The following is a 23,599-nucleotide window of genomic DNA, read 5'->3' as shown; positions in this document are numbered from 1 at the left end:
TAAAATTTGCCGTTTTTATATAGAACGATGTTGGTGCCTACAGGCACTCAACGGCGAGGTTATCAGCGTATGTAGAACAGGGTATTATTGTTATCTCCCAGGTTTCTGTTTATACATTTTTAATATGTGTAATGAACAATCAAGCCATGCACAGAAAAAGAATCGCACACATAAAAAGCAGCTTTTAATGCAGTTACGGTTCATGAACAGTGGACTAATACGTAGAAAAACACCCATACACGAAAACGGCTTTGATTTACATAGAGGTAGGACTTAAAAAAAGAGCTATTATATTTTCTGTAACTGGGAAGAAATCTACTTGAGCGCTGTTGCGAGACAGGCCTACGTCCATTGGCTTCGCGGATCTGCGACGACGCATGTTGCAGGGTAGTGGTAGCTGCTGCTCGGTCGTCAGCTTTCGGTAAAACAGAAATTATTAGTTTTACGCTGCATGGAATTTGTACACAACTGTAGACATTCTATGTACGCAACAATAATTTGTATCGAGAGTGTCTCCGCGTTGGTTGTTGCTAACAATTGGAAGCAGACTGCCCGGCGATGACAGCGATGGTCTCTGGCGTCTGTCTCCCCACCACGCGCGCGGGAGGCTGGTCGCTAGTGCGCATGCGCGGCCATCACGCTGGCCGGCAGCAGTGGCGCTTTACGGCGCTTAGTGTGCTGGTGCTCCTGAGACGAGGATGTAGCCAATGTATAGTGCGTAAGGCTTTAGTGATCAGCATGCAGCCTGGGGCCGGCCTCACGCTTGTGCTCTTAGTGTCACTGGAAACTGTGCTTCTGTCCACCGTCAGTGACTGCACCAAATCCTTCCACGTGCACTGGAACACCACAAATCCAATGTAAGTGATGTGAAGACCACCATGTCAACCACGCTGTGAAGTGTTATCCTCTCGTCACGTAGTTTTTACCGATTTTTAAGTCGTCCCTTCTTTTTAAAACTATCGTACCATATAGTGATTATCCAACTGTGTTGATTTTGTAGTCTGTAGCACGTGATGCGACAGCCGAAATCCATACTCAATTCGCACGTGTAAAACATGACAGGTTTCGTTGACAAACGATGAACCCCGTCAAAGTTTGATCGCAGGCATGTCAAAACAACACACCAGAAGTATAACTGTGTGAAGATCATAACGAGAAAATGAAGAGGGAAGCAAGACGACGAACAGATATCAAAAAATAATGAGTGTCTAAGTGTATTTCAGGCATTCCTGACTTTGGGACGTGATTGTCATGCGGGGATTTGAAATTTCGGTGAAATTCAGTTCTGAAATCGTATCTTTCATTTCAGACTGGGAAATACCGTAGTCATGATCTAGCGTTCTTTAACCTTTTGTAGTGTTCGGGAAAAAATACAGGCTGTGTTGAAAAGGCTTCGGACTTGGCGACCAGCACCAAAACTGCAGCGTTATGAACAACCCCTCGAACAACGTGATGCGTCTTTGGTGGACCCGGACAGGTTCCGTAGAACGCATAATGTAAAGGAAGATATGAGATCCCCCGGACTACACCGTCCAGTCTTTGGCGTTGTTGCCGATACGGCTGCACGGGGGAAAAAAGACAGGTAGAAACAAGGGGAGGGAGCCACAGAAAGAGACGGATCAGCTGAACAATGAACATAGTAGGTGGATGCATGTATGTTCTCGCCCGATCACATTCACATGAAAAATCTCTGGGCATCGCTGCTGAAAAATAGTAATTACATTGTTCAATTTGTTTTCGTCACTTCCTTTCGTTTTGTGTAGAGCTGTTTTATTTTTGAGGTAACGATGCTATTCCTTTAGTTTCAACAAAAATACAAATGTATATAAAAATAAATGAAACGTTTTCAGTTTTTTTTTCTTTTTTAGTTAACCATGAGGTAGGTTTTCATATAAAATCTATATAATGGACAGTTGTAGTGTAACGTTAGGGATTGTTTTGCGATTATATTTGCGTCTCAGATGGCAGGTTTTGCTTTGTTTTTGTTGTGTCACCAGTAAAAATGAAGTTAGCCGAGGGATGCTGTGTGGTCTGGCTGTAGGCGCCGCGGAGCGTGGACACGTTGTTTAGCCCACTCCGTTGGCCGCCCTGCAGTTCTCCGTAGCTCAGTTTTTCTTCACGGAGACCGACCACGTAGAGTGCTTCAGCTTCTATCCACTACAGATTAAATGCTTTCCACCGAAAATATCTCAGTTCATGTTACATGCGATCACCTGACGAATTTTCTTTCCGGGTGACTTGAATAACATTTGATTTTCCACTTTCTTTTGTATACTTTTTTGTGGAAGTAATATCTTTAGTGGATAAGCTTTATACAAATGATTTTTTCCCATACAGGGAATCGTGTCTAATATCAATTTTTATTTATTTTTCTTTTTACTAGATTCAAATTTTATATGACAGTAAGTTAACTTTTAGAGAGTAGATTCTTGGGTTTGATTATTTTTAATATATGCTGATGACTGATGTATGTAGATAGCTTGCGCCAAATGCAGACTGAGCGGCATTATTATAGGGACGGAAGTATATGGTAGCCATATTTTAGTGTTCGTAGGAAATTAGCATTTCGAAGTACACCGAAACGTGCGGCCGTGTGAACAGCACCTCCCTTATGTGTCAACTGAGGGTACCGATGCTCTACCGGAAGCAGTTCCTGACATTAGGAATGCGCTCCGTGGAAGGCGATAAATCAGAAGCCGTGGGACACCGAAACCAGCGACCGGCGGCAACCAATGTTAACGCCCGTCCCAGCGTGCGCCTGCCGTCCCATTGTTTGAAAATTAGCTGTATGTAAGTTACGTCTGAGGTGTGCTCCTTTACTGCATAACGGACTTATCCATCCCAGCATTAGGGAGAAATTGGTTTCCTGCCTACGAATGACATACAAGGAGAGCATGCGATGAAAACTCCAAGCTTCCGTTTCGCGTACGTCGTTAATAATAACGAACAAATCTCGGGAAATGATCAGGCATGTCGAAACCATGCTCAGGTATAACAAAACGAAAAATGTGAAGATAAAAACTAAAATCACAGAAGGTACGAATCACGAATCAGACCTGAAGGGAATTCTGTAAACAGGAGAAGAAGCATAGCGTACCTGGAAAAAACAAAAAAATGTCGACCTCGGGCCAGTTTTTGTACCTGTCGCTGGCGTTGATGATCATGATGATATCAGGATGGCTTCCATTTTCACAGTTGTTCAGAATGTATTAGCATGGTAATTCAAAACAGCCTTTGTTTCTGACTGCAGCTTCAAAGGAGTCGCACTTACGCCGGCGCACGGCTCGAAAATGTTGCGCTTAGTTCTTGAGACTCCATCAGCTCAAAGTCAGTTCTACAATTATTACATTATTAATAGAAGTAAAACATGGAGCGTGCTAACCGTGAAAGGAAACGCCTCAGCCAGAATGAATTTGTCGCAGCTGTAAAGACGAAGAACAGGAGCAATATCGGGGCTATAGCTTTTTACGACAGCGCTCTGGTCTGTTACAGTTACTGCGTTCCGGTATTCGCAGCACATATAACGCTTCGTAAATCCCGTCTGCAAACGGCTAACACTCGGCTGTAACTGCGTATGCGAGTCGCGGTTCTTTTTTTTTCCCACTCCATGGATAAATGTAGAACGCACATGCAACGAGGAGCAGTATCGTCCTTTAGAAATTGTGGAAAATCTTAGTTTTTCTAGCAATAATGAACTTTTGCTATAGATAACAATAAATGTAGACGCTCGAAGCAACCTCAGGTATTGCAATTTTTTAAAAAAAGTTCTATTCCTTTTTTTTGTTTTTTAACAAATTGTCGTTGTGTTAATGAGAAAACTGCTCTACAAAATTGTCGAAAACTAATTTATAGAAACGGTACATCGTAGTTTCTATGAGAATCGAGTGAGCTCATAATTTTATATTGCTTACACGTGCATAGAGGCCCTATGTATGAAATGATTTCGTTGTCTGAGGCCACAGTTCTTTTTCTGTGTGTGCGCTAGGCACCGCTATTTTACTTTAACTACAGCTTCATTTAACTGTTAGTTCGTTACAGTTTTTTGCATGTATCTAGCAAAGAGCAGTTCATCCGAGAATATTTTATTGGCTTTTAAATTTCTCCACACTTTCCGGATATCAACAAAATCACATTCTGTCTGAACATCTGAGACTTATCACGGCTATACGGAAATAACTGATAAAACAAAACCTTTGTATCCTTTTTTTTAGCAGCTATTTATGAACATATACCGTTAAACTAGTTAATGTAACTGACATTTGTGTACGAATCCAAATGCCGTCTTCGAACTAGTAGTTGCTCATTCAAATTTGAGATCCGCCCACCGAATGTTATTCTCTTTACTTGGTACTAGGGCGGCAGATATTCTAAATTTTCAATGACCATTTAGAAAAATGCTGTCTTGATTTCTTCCAGTACAATATGAGATTATCAGTCCAGACAGTTGTTTGTAATTGTTATTTTTTTAGAGTCTTAAGAAATTCATTTTAGCATCTTACATTACGTTATAGACCTCTAAATATTCATTTCATTTCTTGAGTTAGAAGTACGAAGATAATATGTTGCAGGAATTACACATCTGACAAGTGCAAAAAGATTTCGTTTTCCTTACAATTTAATGAACACAGATAACCTCCATGTTCGTTGCAAAAGTTCATCCGTTAAATAAGCAGAGTATACTCCGCTATGTGCCCAGAAAATAGTGCGATATCAGTACCTTGATTGTAAAGAAGCCTGTTGTGTATTTGGGCGATCTTTCATTGTTGGAATTATGTGATGTGCCAATTGACGAATAAGAATCACCGCAAATCAGCTAATTATGGTAATAAAACGAGAAGTGTTAAAGCGACTATTGGTTCTCTTAATAAAACATTTACAAATTTTCGCTGTATTGTATGGGACATAATATAGAAGATGGACAGAATATCAGCTGATACGTCCCAGTTGAACAGTTTCTCAGCATTTGATTACAAGAGCTACTGACCGCACTGAAAGCAGATGTGAAATAGTGACACAGTTCCACGAAGCATATTATTTTTTAAACGAGCAGAAACTTGTCATAGCCGCACACTCAGTATTGCCGAAATTGAAAACTTCTATATGATACAAATTTCTAGCTAGTTGTAGGAATGTTGGAAGCCTGAACCGCAAAGTCTCTGTCTGACTATTTCGATTAATTTGTTCCGGCGTTACCTTAAATCACTCTAGAGGAATGTCGAAGAGCCGATTTTGGACCTCTGCTTCTTAATTATTTGAATCCGTGTCCCGTACATGGGGGATGAAATCCCGTTGAAGAGTAACAACGAGAAACGAAGTTCTATGAAACATTTCATGAGAGCTTTTAATTCATTGATGTAGCAAAATTGCTGAATATTTCACATGTATTATTTATTGTGAGGCGAAGTAATCATGCACAAAAAAAATCATATTTTAGTGAAGTTATTATTTTGTGGATCAATAATTTAAATACAGTGTGTTGCAAGTGTTTTCTGCAGGACGTGCAGAGAGAATATGTGGTCAGTTACGGCGACACTGTTGTGCAAAGTGGGAGAAAACAGTGTCTGCTGCACATAAGGTGAGACTGTACGCAGAGAATTGTGAAATGAATGCAGTGGAAGCGCAGAGAACAAGTCGGCTGTCATGTAATTTTAACCACGATGTGGGGCAATCACGGACTCAGCTTCCGCTGGTCGTGAAGTGAAAGCTGCTCGTGACTTCGCCGGCTCACCCAGCAAACTAATTTCTGATTTGCCGCTCTTTCCATGCTAATTAAATATTGTCAGCCCATCTTATAACGCGCCTAGCGTTGGAGCGTTGTGCTGCCGAAGACAGATTACGCGCTACATTGTTTAAAACCACAATGGAACGTGCATTGCAGGCGTGGATCGTTCTATATAGCTGTACGAGGCGTGGCGATACTTTCGTAATCAATACAAAAGCTACCTTGCGTACTTGTGCGCAGCTGCCATTTTTCTTGAATAATAATGCACGAAATTTACTGCATTTCTTCTGCAATTCGTTGCAACACTCCTTCGATTTTAAAGATTTGGAAAGACATTGGATGGAAATAATACATCTCCGTCGCGCTAACTAAAGTATATCTGATTTTTAAAACACTCTCGAAAAGATTCTTTTTATTTCTTGTCTCCACTGCTACCTTCGAGCAAAAAGTACATGGGAAACTAATAGTTGTCTCCAATAACCTGTTTTTCTATTATCAAAATTTAAAAGTGAAAAGAAATAGTGCTCCGAAAGAAAACCGTCCGCTTGGAGCAAAGTATAAATGTTGATGAAGTATCAGCCGGCCGCGGTGGTCTCGCGGTTCTAGGCGCTCAGTCCGGAACCGTGGGACTGCTACGGTCGCAGATTCGAATCCTGCCTCGGGCATGGATGTGTGTGATGTCCTTAGGTTAGTTAGGTTTAAGTAGTTCTAAGTTCTAGGGGATTGATAACCACAGCAGTTGAGTCCCATAGTGCTCAGCGCCATTTTTTTGATGAAGTATCAAATTACAAAAAGTACGAGGACTGCGGTGATAACGTAATTATGCATTTAAAACAATACCTGGCTTATGAAATGATTCATCTTCTCAGTCTTGGTCCACAGCGTAAGATTTTTTTTTTCAGTAACTGAGATTTAAAATATATGAAGTTTGATTTCAATTTAGATACTCACTGCCATGAAGGAATTTTTAAAAAAAGTATGGTTTGATGAGGTACTGAAGTGGTCGGGGAATTAAAAAGTGTTAAAATGAACGTAGAATACATTGTCCATGTGACCCGATGTCTTTAAAGACATATGATGCTGTTTACCTTACAAGGCAACTGAAGTGATGGTAGGAGTAAAATATTGCTTGAAATTTGACAAACTCTTTTTGAGGAAGCGGATTTTTCCTGTGTAAACAGAGCCCAACCAAAAGTTACAATGAATCTATTTTGGGTTACTTCATTTATTTTTGCATGTTTTACAATCATTGAAAGCTTTGTTAGATATATTGTAGCGAAAACTGAACACAAGGAGCTAAAGGTGGATAGCGAATATTTTTCTAAACTGTTCGACTGCACTCTAACGTTACGTTACGATCGCTTTTATCAGAAACAGAGATGTTATGATATGCGTTTTAACTGTAACATTCAGATAGTTGTACCGATAATGAAAATTTACAATTTTATAAATTGTCGCATAATTCAGATTCAGGGACCCCAAGTTGTAGAACATATTTAAAGTTTGCTCAAATATTGTATGTATCATGTACCTGAACAAACTGGCATATTCGTTATAAAGTTCCCGGTATTTTCTTACGTCTGGAATATTATCCCTCGAAGGAAGCTGAAAATGCGTTGATCAGCAGCTGGAATGGCTAAATTATGACGCGCCAGTGCGTTTGAAATTTGCTTCGTTGTTTACGTGTCTCGGAACAAGAAGCGAACTCTTCAATTCGGCGCCTTCGGCGTAATGAAGTAGCTCGCTATAGAACTGGCTGATTTAATTAAGAAACTCTGTCAGTTAGATCCTGTACCGAAGCTAAAATTCTTACGAACTGAAACAAAAGCACACAGCTCTTTGGAATTAAAGTTGTATACACGAATCTTGAGTTTCTAACAGAATTTTGACAGCATTGTAAATATATTCCCATTGGTGCTCCTGCAATAAGACGAGCGGCGTCTCAATGTCTTGGACAACAGAGAGATAAAGCGAAGTACTGTTCAAGGAAATCCAGTTTGTCATAGTTATGTCATTCATTATTATTACTAAGGTGTAAATTGTCCGAGTTATCAGCTAAGAAATTGTGAGGCTGAAATCAAATGGCGTGAAAGAAAAAAAGTTCCACCGCAGAAAAATGTATATACATTAAACATAGAACATTGAGACGTAACAAATATATAAAAAAATCCTACTTTATCTTGTGAAGAAAACAAGCACAAACCGCTCGATTTTGTATACAGTATGTATTCATCAGTTCAGACTTTTAAAAGCTTAGTTCCTTCCTACATCAAAGATTTTTAGCTCTAAAAATCTCTATGCAAATGTGTCCGTGATGGTTCATCTCTAGTTAAAGCAAATTTTCAGTTAAAATTCTGATTAGATTAGTCATGCCTCCCAACGTGCTTCTCTATGGGGAAAAAATAGCGTTACTTCCAGTTGTACATAGGAGGAAAACAAAATTTAATCGTTTTTGTCATCAAGCTACTCATATGAACAACATAATTAGAAATTTGTTGTCTCAATAACTAGCATACTAGGTAAATATGTAAAACTGCAACCAATCACTTTTTCTAAAATAGTAATTTACTCACTCCATCAAACGGTTTTCGAACCTTTTCAGGCACATCATCAGATGGTTTTCTACAAGTTACATAGCTATTTCAATCATGATGCTAAGTGACGAGAGCTGCACACAGCATCATGCTGGAAATAGCTATGTAACTTTTAGAAAACCATATGAAGATGAGTCTGAAAAGGTTCTAAAACCGGCTCATCGAAAGAATAAATAACTATTTCAAAAAAAGTGACTGGTTTCAGCTTTGTGTGTTTACACTGAATAAAAAGGCACGGGTTCTAAAACATCCGTAATAGGTAAGCTTAACAAGCATATGTCTTTTCCATCTCTGCCTTAATGTATACTTACGGCACAGTACCAAAACTGTAGCTTAATTGTTTCATGTGCGCTATAAACAGTTCGTTTACACCATTTTAGTGTCTTCTTCTATCGTATCCGATTGAGAAATAGCAAAATCTGCAAAGTCCCTGGCAAAAATCTGGCGACTGACACAGCTCCTGATTTAATTGATGATTCTTAGCCGTAACTAGTAGCAAAAAATAAGCACGACGGATTCTTCCACCGAAGTCTTCTGATTACTGACGTCGCCGATTAGCAAAATAAATTATATTTGATCGATAGCTTTCTGTCCCGGAGTTTCTTTCATTATCCTTTTTTAATAGATGAGAGACGTCGAGAAGTCATACTGCAAGGCTGTGACATGAAACCTTTCTTGCTCTTTAGGCACACTTCCTTTTTTAAAAAAATCCGACGAATTTTTGGTGTGCGTAACACTTCTGTGAAAATCTCTCCATTAGTTGATTTTAAATTTTTGTTGTTGTTAATGTTAAAACTACACGATAAACGCAGATGCGCAATATTTTATTAGAATTACGTAAGATTTTAATACTTGATAATGCTACGGGATGGAAATTTTCCACGTAGTAATTGGGAATAAAAATTAAGGGAGTTTGGACAATACACATGTGACGTAAATAATTGTGCGATGCCGTGAAAAACGTTTCAAGCAGACCATGAAAAACGTTTCAAGCAGACTAGGCTTATCTTCGTGCTAATTGCAAAATATTGCTCGTGTAAGGATAGTGGTCTTTCCATGAAATAATATAAAAAACCGAATGCATTCTTGCACTGTGTTGACGTGAAAGATAGAATGAAGTATTACTGTAAAGCTAATGTCATTTAACTGCGTCTAATCATTTTTGACGCTGAACTTATTTTGGAGCCATTACTAGTTTCAAGCTAATGAACGCTCGCATTATCTTTCCTTTCAAGACGTCGTTAGCATATTGCTTGGTTGTCATTTAAATTTGTTGCTTATTTTAGAGACGAATTTATAGCAATGTGAAATTTCGAGCCGTAAAACATTTAAAATAATCTTTTAGAGAGCTCGTAAATAACAAAGCGAGTATTCTGAATAAGAAAGCATTTTTAAAAATTTTTGTGGCTGAACCATTATTCTAACTAGCTTTTATTTGTCGCAAATAGTGACCCGGCGTTTTTAGTATTTAGTAGATGATTATACAACCACGTTTAGTAAAGGAATTTTTGCGTGCAGCCATCTGAAAAAGAGTCTGAAATAACTCGAAAATTCAATAAGTCTAAGTTAGAAGCCAGTACAACAGGTACAAACATCTGTGACTTTGGAAAGGTTTAATGAAACTTCTGTGAACTGCAGTTGCGATCGTGGCTTTCAGACGTCAGAGGATGAAATAAAATTCCAGTTAGCGTTTTCTACGTTGCGATTCGGTTGCTTCGCTACTATGGAGCGTTTAAGCCATTCAAGGGCCGAGTGAAATGTATGCCAAGTGGGAGACAGCCCCTACCTTTTTTTCTCGTTTCCCTCCAGAATACCTTACAAGCCTGGCAGCCGTAAGTAGTTCTCTCTGCGCTCTTAAATTCGGCTGCTCCATATCGCATGCTCGTCCTTACCGGCGGGTCAACGGGCGTGCGTTTTCTCCTTGTTTACCGGTGCGTGCAATCGTTACGACTCATAACATCTCTTGCAGTCCTTTCTCCGCTACGTTTCTTGTCCTCCAGACTCTCACTCTCAATGGGACGTAACCACTAACAAGTTGGTCCGTGGAGCGAGCTCTTATATTACTTACTGTATTCAGCGTTTCGGGTGAGCGCTTGTTCCCCGGACGGCCTGCTCTTACTTTCAGCCCCCTCGTGTCGTTTCTCTTAAAATGCAAGTCTTGTTGAATGTTCCTTGGAAATGAAAATTTTCAGTTTCACGACATCCATAGTCAGCTCGAAATGAATTTAAAAATGGATTTCTTGACGGAACAGTCGCGTGTGCTGTGGACTTTATTATTGTTTTTATAGAAGTGTAGTCACTGACTTGTTTTCGTAAACTAAGATGAAAACTTTACTACAGTCACATGTAAAACAGTGAAAACTAGTTACTTCGTGTAGATCGAGCATTTACACGAGTCGCGCATGGCGAACAAAATAATATTCCGTGGAGACTAATTTTCCATTTTAGTTTTTTTTTATGATCTTACAAACATGTCATAAATTGGCAATATTTTCGTGTATTTAGAGGTTTCAAAGCAATTTCGCCAGCGTTTGCGTCCGCCGGATACTTTTTTTATACGCACATGTATGTTGTGGTTTCTTGAACTGCGTCTGCTTATTAATAATAAGAGCTGTGCCCCTGAAATATTTTCAGTTAATATTACCCTGCGTTTACTCGAGCGCGACAAGTTACGATAACGATGTCAGAATTTCGCTCAACGACGGAGCTTGATTTTGCATTGACTGAGCGGAGGAAAGTCAGTTTTGGATGTGTTTCTTTTACGTTAAGTTTTGTGGAAGTAACAGAGAACGACAATTCCGACGAATTTTTTGTGATTAGGTAGACCAATGAAATAGCACAAAATAATTAAAAGATCGATTTCACTGTACTCGATTCTTTAGACAAATAGATATGCGATTCTAAGAGAAAGTTAGAAACCAACACACATGTAGAATCTGTACCATACAACAAGAGAATGACTAAACCATGATACAGTTTACTCGTCAGCTGTTATTAAGAAAAACATTCGGTTATTTTATCTAACGCTGTTTGTGTGAAGGAAAAATACTGGAACGTATGTTTTTATTTGGATACATATTCTGTCTCCGGTCATTAACAGATACACGCTTTTGGGCATATGTATTTCATTTTTAGGGCGTTTCTTACCTTACTGCAACCTTAAGCAACCATTAAGTCAGTAACACAAATTACGCCTACGAACTGTTAAATACTAATGATCCTCAACGGTGTGCGTGTTGATCAAAACGTCGCATTCACAGAATATAAGGAACGTATGGCTCCAGTTGTCGCTGCTTTTGATACGGAAGGCATAAAATCCTCGGCTCATTTTCGGTAAGTCCACTGCATTACGTTCCAATTTACGATCTCATTTTTCGGTAGTAGCTTTTTCAAACAGAATTACAACTTTCAACTAAATTATAGGAGGGATAGAGTTTCCGGTGCTGTCGACATAGAGGTTTTTATAGAGTATTTACACAGAATCAAACTACCGGTGCATAAAAAATTATAGCGCAAAAAATGGTTCAAATGGCTCTGTCCACTATGGGACTTAACTACTGAGGTCATCAGTCCCCTAGAACTTAGAACTACTTAAACCTAACTAACCTAAGGACATCACACACATCCATGCCCGAGGCAGGATTCGAACCTGCGACCGTAGCGGCCACGCGGTTCCAAACTGACGCGCTTAGAACCGCACGGCCACACCGGCCGGCAAAAAATTATAGCGCAGAAGCCATCACTTGACTACATATTTTTTAAATTTTAATATAGTGCAAGACTAATAGGCTAAATCTCAGAAAGTTGTAAAACTAGGGACACAAATTAACTGTTACCTTCAATATCATTTGTGGAAGAAGTCTGTTTGGCACTAGAATTTCTTTCGCAACTTCTAACACGTTTGCCTCTGACAAGCTTTATAATGCCAAAAATGTTAGGTTTCTTCGCGTTTCGCACACTGTGTTGAACTGTATATTCCCTTAAAACGTGATGAGTAAGATATTCTCAGGTCGGAGAAGGTAAGAGTATAACAATAATAAATCGCATTATTCGTCAAGTAAAATTGTGCCACTCTTTTAAGGAAGATACTATTCTTGTGAGTGTATGCTTTTAAGAGATATTTCAGGAATTTACAATAATAATTTTAATTATAGATGGTATACGTACGCTGTCATATAATGCGGTTAAGAACATCGCTACTTTCAAAAAAAGATACAATGAACACATAAATGCCTACAACACTGTTTTTCTAAACCAGCAGTCGCCACCCGCACTAAGGGCACTGGGCACCTATTCCATTACATTAAAAGTATACTTCACATATTACATAAGATAAGGAAGGGAAATCGAGTGGATTTATTTGAAGAACTTGGAAGTGTCATCAGTGACACAATACATGGTAACAAGTTATTCAATGACAGGTTAGAATGAAAATATATTTAATAATTTCTTCATTGTAGAATGTTTGTTCTTGTAGTGTTAAAATTTATCCTATATCTGAAGGCAATCAGCTACTTCTTGAAAAAGAAAGAAAATAAAAAAATCTGTGTAAGCAAATAATGCAGTGAAAATCACATTTCGCCAGCGTACCATGCTATAAATATGTTTGTACAAACATCTCTGTAGTCTAGACACGTAAGGTGTCTTTAAAGAATAAGAGGTATTTTGTTTTTTGGAAATAATTTGATTTTTTCAGTGCTACACCCTCCAAAATAGTTGCATCAGATACTTCATACTTATGCCAGTGGTTTTGCCATTCGCCGAAATACTTCTGAAAGTCGATCATTGGGATAGTTTTTAGGTCTCTCAGCGATGCATTTTTAATCTCTTCTATGCTTGTAAAACGATGACCCTTTACAGTTTTCTTTATTTCTGGGGACAGAAAAAAGTTACTAGGCGTCAGTTGCGGCGAATATGTGGTTGGGTCATCATTTCAGAATTGTTTTTGGCCAAAAAATCACGAATAAGCAACACATTGTGAGCAAGTTCGTTGTCGTGGTTCAAGAGCCATGAGTAATTTCGCCGCCTATCCAGGCGTTTTTTTTCCGATTTCTTCACGCATACGGCGCTGAACATGTAAGTAGTACTCCTTAGTAGATCATTCGACGTTGTGGCAAACACTCATGGTGTACTCTGCCGGTAAAATTTAAGAACAAAATGAGCGTAACCTTCGTGCATTTGATCGCACGTGTCGATATTTTTGGTTTTGGAGATACAGAATACTTCCACTGGGGCAGTTGAGCCGTAAGTTTCGACGTCTTATCCGTAAACCTATGTTTGATAATCCGTTATGACAGGATACGTTCCACTAGTTGTAGATCAGGGGTAGTCAGCCTTTTTTACCAACCGCTCACTTTGTAGCTCTATTAGTAGTAAATTTTCTAACCGCCACCCCGTTCCACATTAATGGTGAGTTGTAAAGTAGGGAAGTAACCTTATAAGATTTATCAACAAGTTAAAGCATATAATAGAAAATTTCACACCAAATACTGTGTGTCAATTTTTTTTGAGAACCTAATTAAAATATTTTTTAAAACCCATACCGCCTACAATACACCATGAAAGCTGGAAAGCCCTATACTGGGAGACTGGGGCCAGCCAAGTTGACTGCCACTGTTCTAGATCGGTGTTCTAGCAACTCCTGAGCAGCTTACATTCGCTGCTGCTTGGTTCGAAATTCAACAATTTGAAACAAACTTCGCCGTCACACGTTTCATACGCAAAACAGGCGAAACACTCGTGGAATGAGCAAAGTGTTACGCCAGCATCATCTGCGAAATCTCTAATAGTGATTCGCGATCGTTAACAATGATGTTTCTCCCTTTTGCCACAGATTCATCTGTCGATAAAGTAGTTGGGCAATCTGATGATGAAGTAGTTTGGCATCCAGAGCTCTAGTCGTCTTCAACGTCGTCACGGTCTTCTTCGATATGCGTGTATTTGTCATAAACCTTTGTTTTACAGATAGCAGACTCACCAAAAGCTATATTTAATATTTATAAAACTTTGCTACTTATTGTTCAGTTCCTATGCCAAAATTTAATACAACATTTCTGATCCATGTTTATACAAAGTAAATAATCACAAATATTACGAAAACAGATGACAGACTAAATATCTGACATAGCTAGCTAGCACTGTACGTATACTTTTCAGACACGTTTACCAACACAACAACGAAAAACTAGTTCAGATCGGACTAATACAACCCGCAAAATGACGTAACTTCCGTTAGTTGTTGAACAAAACTCGTGAACTATAAAAAACTGAGTAAGAAAGGGTGAAATTATGGTGTTTTGCGCTTGCTCGAGTGCGCCACCACCTCTGAGTAAAAGTAGTCTTGTGATTATTTAAATAACACAGCCCCATGAGTGGCGCACACTTACATAAATTAATATTTCTGGACAGGGACAACCTCACTGGCACCCCCATCTGTGCACTTCACAGCAGTCCATAATTAACCTTTAACGTGCAAATTACAGGCGTCTGATGATGACGTCATACTGTCGAAACGCTTCGGCCAATAAATATTGTGTAAAATAAACGTGACTGGAGTGTTTTTTTTTTTTTAAATCTTCGATATTGTTATGCAGGTGAATCCAGTTGATGTGACAGTATCTCTCTCGGTATATTCTATTGCGAGCCTCCTATAGGCAGACAATTAGCTCTATTTGGTTAAAGAGAGGAACAAGGGTAGGGGGGAAAGACTAACGTATAAGGCATTCATAAGGAGAAAATTTAGGAATATGTAAACAGGAACTGTCGCATCGTCAGACGCACTCAGCTCCTTCGGGACGCGATTCTGTTTTCTTACTGCCCCCCCCCCCCCCCCCCCCCCCCGGTTGGGTTATTTCTTATCTCTGTGGGTGCCTTGGCTATTTTAGATAACAGGAAGTCAGTCCCTGCACACGGTAGCAGAACGGCCAGAGCTGGAGAATTTGTAGAATTCCTACCGACGATAAAAAGGGCTATCAAAAGTAGCGCCGCGTCAGCTGGGGCGAAAGTGAAGAGTGGTACGCGGGCTGGCTGGTATCAGAGTGATTTCCCAGAATTAGCAGCGGTCGGTTTAAAACGTCAGCGCGAGGGGTCTGACCGTGATGACCGCCGTAGCGAGAATCGAAGGGCGGCCGCCGGTTAGCGTGGGCGGAGCGGGTCGACCGCTGCGCCTTCCTCCAGGTCGTTATCAGCAGGTGCTGGCGCACCTCTTCCGTAAAACTTCCATCCCAAATCTGACTGCCGCTTTTACCAACGCAGAAATAAAAACAACTCGCAACAGTGTTCCGCGTGATATGTGTCATTTGGAGGGGGAAAAAAAGTCCTGCCCGTCATTCTCTGAGACCAAATGTGACTTTCTCACTTTTTCTCTCGCCTGTTCTGCCTACTGCATTTCAGGTATCTCGAGCGGCTTCGACGGAAACGGGGTGGAATACACATTATTGTGTGCTTCCGGCATGTCGAACACGCCCACCTCCCTAGAAAGCATAAGGCGAAACGTATCCAGTTGAATATCAACCGCATCGCTTTCTGTTACAAAAGATGGTTTATTCATGAGCGAGAATGGCAACCATTTGATGTCGCATTATCTTCCCCTAACTATCGTAGCTCGAAGACAACTAATAATCGCTGTAAATCTTACATTTTCAATGTTTGTGGTGTGAGCATTACATTTGTTTCTCAGTTCACTGCGTTCGTGGCAGGTGTAATATATTGCAGTTGTTACACGTATCGACCACCCGTATCAACTGGGTGTACGTTGTGCGTAGTGTTACGGTGTAGTGATGGACAGAGAGGCGACGGAAAAGTATTAAAGTGTAGCTTGCTAAACCAGAATCAACACAGAACTCTTCAGACATTTATGTGACTAATACCACAAAAATACTAATGTATCGTACGTGGGATAAAACTTTTTTTATGTAGTTATTCCAATGTAAAGCTTATGCAGAATACTGCCTTACATTCCTCTTAGTGTCATTCCAAAGGTGCTCAGAGAAATATTTAATTTTTTTTTTCAGTTACTCAAAGAAAACTAGTCCAGTTAACGTGTACAACACTAGAAAATGGGGAGTGTAGATCTTTGCTTTATTCGTGCGAGTTCTTTGTGTCCTGAAGACAGCCTTCTTATTTAGTTTTGAGTTAGCAAATTTACATCGTCGTAAATAAATACTAGTGAGGTTCCATGTAGGAAATACAAAGTATCTTCCTTGTAACTGGGATGGTAATCAGTTTTCTATTCTGATAACGTTAATCAGTTACAGACTCCGTTATGGCCAAAGCTTAAATGTATAGCTACATTCGATGTGTAATACTATGGCTGCGAAGCTATTCATGCTGGGATACACTGGTTTTTATGAATCATGTTTCTGCTATCTGTCGTGCTCGAAATACTTCATCAAGCATTCAACGAATTTTATACAATTTATGAAAAAAATTTCTTTTTAAAATTCAGTCTTGATCGCACCACGTATGCTACAAGAACATAGGTGACCGGTTTCGGTCATATCACATGACCATCATCAGACCCATGGCATCCTTCGAAGATGGTAGGTGGAGCACTCTTCTCAGCTGCGGTGACGTCAACTGTTGACACTGTCCACCTACCATCTTCGAAGGATGCCATGGGTCTGATGATGGTCATGTGATATGACCGAAACCGGTCACCTATGTTCTTGTAGCATACGTGGTGCGATCAAGACTGAATTTTAAAAAGAAAAATTTTTTGATCGCTTTTCCAAAAATGTTTATTAAAATTGTTATACAATTTAGTTTAGGAGGAGAAGGGGATTAGTGTTTAACGTCCGATCGACAACTTGGTCAGTAGTGACGAGGCATAGGCTCGGACTAGGGAAGGATGGAGACGGAAAGCGGCCGTGCCATTTCGAAGTAACCATCCCGGAATTTACTTCAAGCGATTTAGGGAAATCAGTGAAAACCTGAACCAGGATGGCCGGACGCGGGTTTGAACCGTCGCCCTCCCGAATGCGAGTCTAGTGTGCTAACTACTACGCTACCCCGCACAGTACAGTTTAGTTTTGTAGGTACTATGAGAACCTAAAAGTTTCAAGTTTGTGATATATTTACGTGCATAAATTTTCATAAAAAATGTTGCCTTTGAGCACGTTTTAAATATCTTTGTATAGTTTGGAAACGCCAGCAAGTGGTATTTCACGCGTGCTACAACCGAACTGAGTAATTTGAGCTTGGGAGAAAAGCCTCCGAATATCTCGGTGCTCTTGTAAATAGCACTTTTTTTTTCTCGCGTTTGGAATTCTGACAACAGCCGACATTAGAATGGTTTCTAAATTACAAAACAAAATAGTTATTGTAATTTCTATTTACATCTCGGTGTGCATATACACCCATCGCATTGGTTAAGGCATTGGACTCACTTCCGGGACTAGCGGTGTTCAAATCCTTCGTCGCCCACCCTCATATTTTAAGTTTCTCTCTGTTTCCCAAAGTCTATCAAGGGGAATGCCGTGATGGTTCCTGTGAAGACAATGCTGCCGATTTCCTTTACTATCCTCGTCCAATCCGATTTTGTTTTCTGTCCCTATCTGTCTCAACGTGAGATTGACGTTAAAATCTGATCTTTCTTCATTCAGAATCTCTTTCAGAGAATACCGAATTTATCGTTACAGTAGTTTATTTTCTCAAACTAAGCAATCTGTATTTGTTATAAGTTTTCTCAGAGCAGTATGTTGCAGAAAGTTGCGAAGAACGCATTGATAGAGAGCGAAGGGAGATTGCGACGTAGTTGCGGGGGTACAATAAAAAAAGAAGAAAGCTTTTATGTGTAAAGTAAATACTTCAAAGGTCTGGAATTTAATATCCTGTCATTTATTATTCTCATACAAAACTTCATGTAAAATTGAAGGTCCCACTATAACTTGTTGGGCGAGTTGTTTCACAGATCGGGAAAAAACAGGTGTATATTACCTTCATTACTGAAGTACTATAGCGTAAAAACCTAACATCAAGTTAACTGTCTTACTATTAAAATGCATTTCATTTGCCAGTGTTAAGTCTGGTTGGTTTCAGAAGGCTGTTACCTGTTAGAAACGATGAACGGTTCCATTGAAACATGAAATACAGTCATATAAGAATATGTTAGACTCGTGGAGACAAAAGGGAAAAGATTAAATCATACGAGGAACGTCTTCCGTCGAGTTGAACTCTTTTTCATACGATGCCCGGAGGTGCTGTTGTCTTTTCTTTAGCACATTTTCCCACTGGTATCTCCTAATTTGAACCAACGCATTCTTCATACCAGCTTTCTTCTTTATTGTTAACGTTGCGATCACTTCATTGTCCATCCCTCTGTGTGTCCGACTGTTAAAACCCCTTTTTCTCAGTATCGTTGAGAGATATCAAGTTGAAATTTGTGTCACATATTAAGGCCTTACAGGCCCTTGTCGGTGAAAAAACATTGAAGCTTCGAAGTCAGTGCAGTAAAAGGATACAGCTATTTTTTGATAATCGCAAACTGACTCAGCAAAACCTATAGGGTACTTCTCGTTGACCTGGAATCATGAAATTTGACAAGAAGCATGGTTTCACAGTACAAATAAAAACATCCTAACATTGTTAATTTGTAATTATATCACAAATTTTTTTGTTGCGGTTACGAACATACATTGCGTTCGTAATCTGTTAAAACTCTCAGAATCTGTTGTAGAGGTTCTGATCTGGTTTTCAGTAATAGGTAGAGTGATTCACGAGGAAGCTTTGAGTGTATAAATTACAAGTATTTCGTTCTAATTTGCTGAGCTGTGATGAAGTCCCCTGCCGCTGTGAAAACGATGCATTTGCCATCTAGCGATGACAGGCGTAAAACCGCCCTACTTCCGCGGCACGCCGGTTCGTTATCCTTACAGACATTTCCTGACAGTCTAAGGCCCTACGCTTACGACATGCTCCGAATCCGTAATGTTTCAGAGCAAGGTAATGCTCGTAACTGATGCACGATTGCACTTCCACTGTATTGGATGAGGTTTCAATATCCTATAAAATATCCACTGAAGCATTCTACAGAACAATTCAGCATTTGCGTAACAATAATAGCCCTATGGCCGGCTGTACATTTTCTTCTTTGGTGGCTTCCGAAAATCTTACCCCAAATCGCAGAAGGGACGAGAGCAGACGAAGTCAAAGTATCTGCAATTGCGAGTTAGCAAAGCGTGTTAACATGACTTCAAAATTAATAAAATAAATTAAAAAGTACAGTAGCGAGTTATAAATCACACATAAAATTTACACTTAAAACTGAAAATTAATACAGTCTCGTAAGTCGTGGATTTCCCCGGACAGAAAGTCTTGGATTTCCCCGTACAGATATCGGTAATAGGCAAAAATCGTCGACTCGATTATAGGAATGGATGAACACTCTATATACATAATTATTTTTGTACGGAGCTCCCGAGTGCGAGTCGTATTTGCACTTGTACGGTTTTTAAGATCTGTTCGCTTTTCCCGTACTCGACGCTTACGTTTTGCGTCTAGTTTTCGCTTCCACGTACGTTCCAGCGACGTACCATATAACCCTACAGGAAGAACAGCCTCTGTGTACGAGAAGCTCTGACCAACTGTTGTTACCTTCTTATGTGTTTCATACGTGTTTCACGTGATCACAGAAGCAGTTTTGCATTGCGTTATACGGACTTAGGACAAAGATTGATACACTACCACTGACGTGTTTGACAGACCTACATCCGCCAACTCGAGCGCAAATTTAGCTCACTTCTTGGTGATTACTCCTGTTTAGCAGCGAAGCGCTCGTCGCATCTTGACGTTGTAAGAGGTCCTGCCGTTCATGTCATCGGTTAATGCTTTCTTCACACGAAGAGGTGCAAAAATTTTACGTCTCATTGATATTAAATGTAAGTAGAGCTGAATATTTCATTCTAAATCCTACTTGAACAACGTGGCAAAATTGTGAGGCATTTTAAGTATACTCAGCCGGATGATGATTAGACCCCGGATTTCGTGCTCACATAAGAGTTTCTCGGTCTAGGCGAGTCACTTTAAATTAGGTTGATGTTTATGTAAAGTCTCAGCCAATATGTTTTCCGATATTTGTTCAATATGACTGATCTTGCAGTCTTCGTTAACAAACAAGCATTCAACCTTTAAAAGTGGTTCCAGTAGGTTATGTGACACGTATCAGCCTCGTCCAAGGAAGGGCATCTAGCTTTTGCTGTAGATGAGTGTACAGTTGCACTCTTCACGTTACCTAAAACTGTAACTGATTCGTAACTAGAATAAGCCACATCATATAAATACCTTGCGACCCACGGAGATATGACGAGGTAGGACCGCAAAGGGTAGTTGCAGGTAAGGCAAGTGAAAGGCTTCGATCTTTGGCTAGGTTACTGAGTACACGTAGTTTCTCTGCGGAAGAAATCACTAGCAAACCACATGACCTGCACTGCGCTGTTCAAGTGCGTGGGGTCCATATTGAGCAGCATTAAAAAAACACGTAGAGTATAAAAGAGGGTAATACGAATGTTCACTGCCTTGTGTTCTGCATAGGAAAGTCCAAGAAGCTATTTTGAAGATAAATTCTATGACTATTCATCAATCGCCTGTCACTCCGGTAGAAACCACGATGATAAAATGAGACTCGCACGTAGACTTCTAGACAATCATTTTCGTTACACTCCATCTTTGAATGGAGGGAAAGAAAACTTAACGTATGGAACAATACAAGGGACGCACTGTCGGTCTACTGTAGAGTTTCGCTTGCTGCATAACTAGACGCAGACACCCGTGGCAAGCATTCTTGCTTCTAACAAAAAGTCATGAATAAAATATCGTCGGCTTCTACAGAGATCAGTAGTAGCGTAAACAAGGGAAACTTCCCACCGCACCCCGTCGCCATCAGATTTAGTCGTAAGATGGCCCGTCAAAAACTGAACGCAGATCAAGCGTGATAACAGGAAGAAGGTGTACCGAGCTGTGAAAAAATAAGCATGCTGCATTGAGCATACTTACCTAGCCATGGCGTCGTGGTTATGTGGTTACTGAGATGCACTTCGAAGGTGGTGATCCGTGTTCAAATTTCCCTCATGCCCCAATTTTTTTTTATTTTTTTTTACATAATTATGAACTGTCCGTCCGGCTATTGACGTGTCTGTTCGCTATATTCAGATTTGTGTCGTGATGCAATGTCCGTTTGCAATAGCGAGGTGTAAGAAACGGACCTCCATACGTACGTACCTCATATTTGTTCTGCACAACTGCCACGTGTTATGAATCTTGCTTTCCGTTTTGGAAGTTCTGACTCTTGAATTCCTTTGTTGTGTTATAGTTCACACCCGCTTATTTCTTGTTTTCATTTCTGAAGAAGGTAGATGCGACATCTTGCCTGCTCTCACTATTCATCACATTTACTTGCGACAGTAATATATTCTTTCAAGTATGACAATTGCCAAGACTACAGAACGAAAGAAAGTATGTCAACGACCGGACGGAAAGTTCGTAATTATGTGAAAAAAAAATTGGCGTACGAGCGAGATTTGAACACTATGACCACATAACCACAACGTCGTAGGTACACAATTCTGCTAGATGCTGCACATCTTTAGCTCGGACCGTTGACTGTTTCTATTTTGCTTCTTCTTTCACAGTTCAGTACACCTTCTTCCAATTTTCATGCTTGATCTGTGTCCAGTTTTTGACGGGCTATCCAGTGCGATATCTTGTGACTAAATCTGAGAGGGCACGATGGGAAGTTCCCCTTGTAAGTATCTACAGCCAGAAGACCTGTTTGGAGTAGCGGTAATAAATTATATACGCAAACTCTCCTAGTGCATCAGTCTATTAATGAAAACCGTATCAAAATTCTTACAATAGTTCATATGATTAGCCTCACATATAGGCAGAAAAAAGCGGCGGAGGACGTTACATACACGCTTCTAGACCCTGTGGATAACGCAGAGCATTCTTCCCCATTTGTGCATCCTTTCTCGTCTTCCACGATTCTCTCATTTTTTTCTCCACAGAATCTCTTTCTATCTTCGGTCTACTTTGTCCCTGGTTTCTTTGGGACTTCAGTTATTGACCTCACATTCCACTTTTGTATCTTGTCTCTGTATATGTTCCTGTCTTCAATGTCTATGGGAACGATTTGTAATTATTCTAGGTCATGTTTGACTTATGTGATCCGTGGTTTTGTTGACCTGTTTGTGGTAGCCTGCTTCTTCTTCTGACATCTGCTGCTGGGTTTGACATCTTCTCTGTCGTTTTCCTAGAGTATAATCTGAATCCCTCTTCTGTCAGCTTTGAGCTGAGAATTTTTCCCATAATTCTGCGTTCTTCCTTCGGTATGCTTTCCACGTCACTTTTTTATGGAGTGTTAGTGTCTCACTTGTGTACAGTATTTCAGGTTTTAATTACTGTGTTGTAGCGTCTGATCTTGCTTGAATGGACATGCATTTCTTATTACATATGTCTTATATTTTGCTGTTGTCTATGTCTTGTGTTTCTCGTAGTCGAGTCATCTGCGTGATCTTTACGCCTCCTGTAGGTTCGAAGATTTCACCTAGATATTTAAAATGTGTAACTCTATCTTGCCACATTTTGTGTGTCATTTTTGTGTTTTAATTTTGAGTAGAAGAATTCAGACTTCTGGAAATAGATTTGCAGGCCAACTTCTTCAGCAGGTTCTGTTAGTATTTCTGTCTGTTTGGTTGTTGTTGCTACGATGTCCCAGAGTATGGCCTGATTGTTGTGCGAAAGCTAGGTTTGAGATTTCTATCTTCTCCCGGGACCGACCTATATATATTGAAACATAAAGAAAAGAAGCAGCTGTGTACACCTTTTTATTTGCTTTCGAGTACATTCCTGTCGATTATAGCACTTGACGTGTTATCGGGTAAGGTGACGTAGTGATTAACAAGCTGGACTCTTATTCATCTACATCTACATCTACATCCATACTCCGCAAGCCACCTGACGGTGTGTGGCGGAGGGTACCTTGAGTACCTCTATCGGTTCTCCCTTCTATTCCAGTCTCGTATTGTTCGTGGAAAGAAGGATTGTCGGTATGCCTCTGGGTGGGCTCTAATCTCTCTGATTTTATCCTCATGGTCTCTTCGCGAGATATACGTAGGAGGGAGCAATATACTGCTTGACTCCTCGGTGAAGGTATGTTCTCGAAACTTCAACAAAACCCCGTACCAAGCTACTGAGCGTCTCTCCTGCAGAGTCTTCCACTGGAGTTTATCTATGATCTCCGTAACGCTTTCGCGATTACTAAATGATCCTGTAACGAAGCGCGCTGCTC

General features: G+C 40.0%; 1 protein-coding gene across 1 annotated transcript in view; it reads left to right on the top strand.

Moving 5' to 3' along the window:
- Positions 1-690: 690 nt before the first annotated feature.
- LOC126248907 (ephrin-B1) overlaps positions 691-23,599 on the top strand; it is a 569,232-nt gene continuing 546,323 nt past the window's right edge. The window contains exon 1 of the mRNA XM_049950385.1: positions 691-857. Coding sequence (XP_049806342.1) covers positions 739-857 — 119 coding nt within the window. The 5' untranslated portion in view covers positions 691-738. The remainder of the gene's footprint in view (positions 858-23,599) is intronic.

This window comes from Schistocerca nitens, chromosome 3, assembly GCF_023898315.1.
Source record: "Schistocerca nitens isolate TAMUIC-IGC-003100 chromosome 3, iqSchNite1.1, whole genome shotgun sequence".
Classification (NCBI taxonomy): domain Eukaryota; kingdom Metazoa; phylum Arthropoda; class Insecta; order Orthoptera; family Acrididae; genus Schistocerca; species Schistocerca nitens.
This window is presented reverse-complemented; position numbering and strand designations above follow the sequence as displayed.